This window comes from Gavialis gangeticus, unplaced genomic scaffold (assembly GCF_001723915.1).
Source record: "Gavialis gangeticus isolate Ggan-Ray unplaced genomic scaffold, GavGan_comp1, whole genome shotgun sequence".
NCBI classification, from domain to species: domain Eukaryota; kingdom Metazoa; phylum Chordata; order Crocodylia; family Gavialidae; genus Gavialis; species Gavialis gangeticus.
Window position 1 is genome coordinate 124,337,411 of NW_017729024.1, and position 6,248 is coordinate 124,343,658.

At 43.2% G+C, this 6,248-nt stretch overlaps 1 protein-coding gene across 1 annotated transcript in view; it reads left to right on the forward strand.

Moving 5' to 3' along the window:
• PGM5 (phosphoglucomutase 5) overlaps window positions 1-6,248 on the forward strand; it is a 201,287-nt gene that overhangs the window by 16,096 nt on the left and 178,943 nt on the right. Inside the window, exon 2 of the mRNA XM_019517663.1 lies at window positions 4,131-4,293. Within this exon, the coding sequence (XP_019373208.1) occupies window positions 4,131-4,293 (163 nt within the window). The remainder of the gene's footprint in view (window positions 1-4,130; window positions 4,294-6,248) is intronic.

Here is a 6,248-nt window from a genome sequence, read left to right on the forward strand (position 1 = left end):
CCTTCTATGACCAGGTAACTTGCCACCTGGATAAGAGAGGAGGTCGACACTGTATACCTAGACTTCTAAAAGGCCTTTGATTTGGTATCCCATGATGTTCTCATGGGGGAAAACTGGAGAATCATGGGCTTAACTTTTTGATAGGTGGGTAGGAAGCTGGCTGAGAGTTCTAACGAATGGATCTGTGTTGTCCTGGTGAGAAGTGACTAGTGGTGTCCCTCAGGGGTCCGTGCTAGGTCCAGTGCTTTTCAACATTTTTATCAGTGATTTGGACATGGAGGTGAAGAGCTCACTGGCCAAGTTCGCAGATGGCACCAAGTTATGGGGAGGTGTGGTTACGCTTGAAGATAGGCTGCAGATACAGGCAGACCTAGACAGGCTGGCAAGTTAGACAGATTGGAACTAGATGAAGTTCAACATTGAGAAGAGTAAAGTGCTCCATCTGGGGATGAACAATCCCCAACATACTTAAAGGCTCGGTGGCACCAAACTGGCTAGCGCCACAACTTTAAGGGACCTAATGGTAGTAATAGACCATAGTATGAACATGAGCTGTCAATGCGATGCTGTAGCCAGCAGGGCAAACAATATTCTGGCATGCATCAACCGATGCATCTCAAGCAAAACCAAGGGAGTGATTCTTCCGCTTTACTCAGCATTGGTGAGACTGCAGCTGGAGTACTGTGTCCAGTTCTGGGTGCTGCACTTCAGCAAGGGTGTGGAAAAGCTTGAGAGAGTCCAGAGAACAGCCACCCATATGATCAGCGACTTGTAAGGCAAACCTTATGAGGAAAGGGGGAGGGACTTGGGTTTCTTCAGCCTAAAAAAAGAGATGGCTGAGAGGGGACTTGGTAGCAGTTTATCGCTGTATCGGGGGAACACACTGAGGGCTCGGAGAACAGCTGTTCATCAGGGCGCCCTTGGGGAAAACCAGGGGTAATGGTCACAAATTCCTGGGAAGACTGTTTCAGGCTTAACACTAGGAAAAACTTGAGTTAGGGTGTCCAGACTGTGGAATAAACTCCCTTCAGAGGTTTTGCAATCATCGACCCTGGAAATCTTCAAGAGGAGACTGGATAGTCACCTTGCTGGGGTCACCCGACCCCAGTTGTCTTTCCTATGTAGTGCAGGGGGGCTGGACCTGATGATCTTGCGGGGTTCCTTACAGCCTCTTACAATCTATGAATCTATAAGGTACCCAGGGCTGGGAGGCATTCAATACTTGGGGAGAAGTTTGTCTTCTTAAAGAGACAGAGTGTGGCCTTCATTGATATTATGTTATAGCCCAGGGACTTTTATTTATGATGTTATTTGCACCAGTGGACCAGGATGAGGGGTGGAGAAGGCCTCGTTGGGGTGCACGATCGTGTAGAGCCCCAGCGCCAATGGGGCACAGGCTGCAGGGGGCCACAGTGTCTAGCACCGGAGGGGTGCAGCCACAGGGGGCCACAGTACGCAGCACTAGAGGGGTGTAGTGACAACAGGAGGCTGACTTAGGCCAACACTTCAACAGAGGGATATTATTCATATACCATCTGTGAGGCATGGGGCATGGTAAAGGGGAGGTTTTGGAGCCACACATCTAGCTCATAAGGCTTAGGGTGTCCTGTGATGCACAGACTTGGAGCGAAACCCGACAGGATCCAAGAACCTGCAAGGTCTAGTGGGATTCTATAGGACCATGACCATACAGAAACTCATGGGTAACCTCCCAGCTTATTACTTTAACCAACAAGATGTGGCAGGTGAGATTAGAAGGTGCCCTCAGGGCAGAGCTGGCATGGTCACGGAGCCCTAGGGGCATCATGGCTATCCTTGGGGACCCCGCACCATGACACTCCCTGTACCGAATCTAACTAAGTGCACTCTGTGGTACAGTTGTATTAGATCAGGTTGCCCAATCTAACCTTCCTGGAGCTTCTGCACAGTTTGCACTTAGGTTGACCTTATTAGGGATCTAAGTGTAAGGTATGCATGTGGGCAAACTATGTTAAATCGGGTCACCATTTAAAATGGAATCTAACCTCCCTTTAACCTTCCCAAACTCCTGTATATACCTTTAATATCAAGGCAGCAGATTGTTGATGTCTACTCCTGTAAGTTCTTGCTGAGTCTTCTCCACACACTGGTAGAAAAGTTGGGAGTCCCAGAATCTCATCTTGCTGCCTCTTCCTCTGCTGAGGTAGTCCCACTTTCACCAGCTAATTGTGCGGCGGGGGGGGAGGGGAGCAGTCTTGGCTATTAGGGCTGTACGAAGCTTTGGTCCCTGATCAGGTGGAGATTTGGCCTGATTCGGTGGTCAAATCTCTGAATCTGAATCGAATCAGGAGACCCTTTAATCTCTCAGGATCATATCGGAACCCTCCAAATCGATTCGGAGAGATTCGGAAAAATTTGGAGATTTGGACATAAACACAGCTTTAAATGTTTTTTCTACATACCTCAAGGTAGGAGGTGGCTTGTGAATGCTGTGATGCTGGGGCGGATGGAGCATCCTACAGAAGTGTGGGGCCCCCCCTCCCATGCTTCTGTGGGATGCTCCATGCACCCCTGCATTGTAGCGTTCATGAGTCGTGCCTCGTCCCTCGAGGTATGTAGAAAAAACATTTAAACTGGTGTCTATGGCTGAATTGCTGATTCTCTGAATCAGCATTGAATCTTCATATTTTGATTTGGCTGAATCCAATTGGGGACAGTGATCCAAATGAACAAATTGAAGTGCTGTCTCCGATTTGGGCTGAATTTGAATCCGAATTTAATACGGCCTGTTTCACATACCTGTATTGGCTTTGTATCCTCCACCCCAGAGAAAGGAACAGGAGGTGAAATGATTCCTTTTTGTTTTTAGGACTAGGGGGAGAAGTTAGACATAAACCAGTTTAAATGATGCAAAACTGGTTTAAACTTGTAACAGAACAGAATTTCAGAGCACATACACCACTTTCAAAATGGCCAAAAGCAGTTTAAGATAAATCTGGTTGGATGGAGTATCACGCTGAATTGATTTAGGTCAAACCAGTTTATGGAACTTCTGTCTTAGATCTAGGAGGGTAAGGGTAACTATACTACCCTGTATCCTTTTTTCTTTCAAGGAAATAGAGACTGTAATTAAAAAAGAAATTAGGTCAAATTGGCAATGTCTCTAATGTTCTGTTGGCAAATACATCATTGCTTGCCGATTACATTAATCTCTCCTGCTGGTTTCAACATCTACCTGTTTCCCAGGGAACAGAACTGTTTCTTATTTGTCTGTAAATATATCTATGGTAGGCTCCTGGATTATTTTTGTATTGAGCGCAAACAGTAGTCTCTGCCTACGGGATAAGAGCAAGGTTTGTAATTGTAACCTTGCCATGGATTTGCACCTAATACCAAATGCGTTGAGTCAATGTTTAATAACAGCACCCTGAAAACTTGTTGTATTTTAAGAATGCATAGGTACTTCCCAAATTCAGAGCTAGGCCCAGTTTCACTCTCTTCAGTAGGAGTAGCCAAACTGATTTGTGGCCAAATGTAAGTTACAATGTTCTACTGTGCAAGGTATTACTGCTCTTATCTTGAATATAGAGATATGATTGACAAAGACTGTAGACCTTTGCATGCCTAGGTCCTGGTGCGACTGAAGGGCCATCCTGTGAAAGGCAGTTGCTATGTAGGATACAAATATGCTATTTACAGTAGGTACAAAAGATTTTTAAAATCAGTGTGAGCTAATTAATTATCTCAGTAAATTACGCAGGTTAAATTAATGAATTTAATGCTATGTTTTATTTTGTGTAACAGGTCAGATTCAGTTCTGGTATATATTCATTTAAGTCAAACAAGAGATATTTGTTTAGGAAAAATATCTTGGTTGATCACATATTATTTCATATTAGAGTATTTGAGCCAACTTGTCATTAACAGAAGTCCAAAAGCTTAACTTCCAGAATTCTTAGTGTTATAGCAGCTCCAGAGGGTGTTTCATTTAAACACGGACACTATAGAAGCAACCATGTGGTTATAGTGCAAATTCAGCTAGTCTTACATATAATACAACATTTTGGTATATTTATTAAAAACATTGGTACCATCTGGAGTTGAAATGCTAGCATCAGTAAATGTAATTTGACTTATTCTGGTTCGTTTAGATTGGAAGATTGGTTATTGGTCAGAATGGCATTTTGTCCACTCCTGCTGTTTCATGTATTATCCGAAAGATCAAAGCAGCTGGTGGAATTATTCTAACAGCCAGTCACAGCCCTGGAGGACCTGGAGGAGAATTTGGAGTCAAGTTTAATGTTTCCAACGGAGGTAGGTGTTTTTATAACACATTACATCATTGCATCTCTGGATGGTGAAGATAAGTCGACAGGGATAGCCAGATGATAACTATATACAGTTCTCCTGTTGTTCTAGGCTTGTTTCCAACATTAGTATTTTTAATGTTAGAAGAGGCATTGTCGATATGCGTTTACAAGAATACAATATATAGCATGTACTGGGTTAGAACCTGTACTTCTTTGTTGGTTCAGTTCCCTCAGAAGACAATAGGAATTCTTTAAAAATGTACTGGATTTGTCATCTTAATTTTATACTGAATTTATGTTATGTCAGTGGATGCATGTGTTTCTGTTCCTTTATAAATATATCCCCTTTATGGAACTGAACACTGTAGATTCCCATTTGACTTATTTCTACTAGACATGCCTTGGCATTTTCTTTTCAGTTTGAAAGTTTTAGAAAGAAGTAAAGCACTATTACTTGTTCTTCCTCTTGGGCAGGGCTACCAACTTCACTGCAGTTTGGGACTGCACGCACATGGGCCAAATGCTGCAAGGCAACCCCTTGAACTTATTCCCTCTTGCCATGCAGCCCTTCCTGGATCCCCCTTGTATGTGGGCAGTGCTAATAGTATGCAGTCCCCTCTTGATCCTTTGCATGCTTCATGGCAGTGAGACACCTGTAAGGGCCTGCAGGCTGCATGCTGGCTCCTCACAAGCTGCGCAGTGAAAGGCTCTGTCCTGAAGTTATAATTTGTACTGGAATAGCCTTATTTATAGAGTATAACTTAACTTACACAAGGGGGTTATACTGTGTTAACTATACTGGCATAGCTGAAGTAGCAGAACTTGTGTGAGTACATGAGATCTTTAGCTAGTACTTTCAGCCTAGTCTGTCTGTTTCTTCAGCCTGAATTTTCATATAATTAACCTTATACACCCATAATAGATCTTAAAGCTGATTAGTAATACTTTGCACTTGTATAATGCTTTTCATTTGAAGATCCCACATGCTATTGGTGAATTATCTCCATTTTGAAGGTGGGAAAACTTAGGGTTTATATACACCCAGGAGGTGTACTGGTATAATTGAATATGTGATAATATTTGACTGTTGCCATCTTGTTTGTAGACCAGATACGAAGCCCAGAAAGGATAAGAAGCTTGAGTAAAATCAGATGTGCTCAAATACTGTCTCACTGACTTGACAAGTATTGGACCATAATTACTGGGCACAGTGCTTCAGCAAGCTTAGGTACACTCCATGCCACCCAACTTCTTCCTGGTAGATTGGTAGCAGCATCTTTTAGTCTTTAGCCTATTTTGGCATTTTAAACAAAGTCCTATACAGTTTTTAGAATAGAGCGGGGCTCAAGAACAGGCATCAACGACTGATTATTCTCATTAGTCATGGAGCACATAACAAAAAGTAAAAGGCTCAAAGTTTTAACTGGGAAAATATAAGTTAAGTATTAGGTAAAGCTTTCTAACTGTAAGAACAGTTAGGCAGTAGAGCAAGCTGCCAAGGGAGGTAGTAGGACAGGGATGGGCAATTATTTTGGATAGAGGGCTGCTTATCAAGTTTTGGCAAGCTGTTGAGGGCAGCATGGGTAGCTCTGCCCTTTGACAGGTGCTGCACCCCCTGGTCGCCATCTTGGGACCAGAAGTCCTGCCCCTAACCTTTGACCTTTGCCCCTGGAAGTCTCTCCACTTGTCCCTGGAAGTAATCCTTTGGGGAAGAGGGTTTGCCATCTTAGGGGGAAAAAAACCCAAATTGCATACTAAAAATCAAACGCCCATAATAATATATTTCAATTTAATTATAAAATATATTTTTGTCCTGATTTGTGTGCATTTGTGGTGTATATGCAGAAATGATTGCATATGGGGTTTGTGGGGATGTGTGTGTACATATGGATGTGGGTATGGGAGCTGAGTGGCTGGGCAGGAAAGTGTTGTAAATGCGCTTGTTGGTGGCTAAGAAGG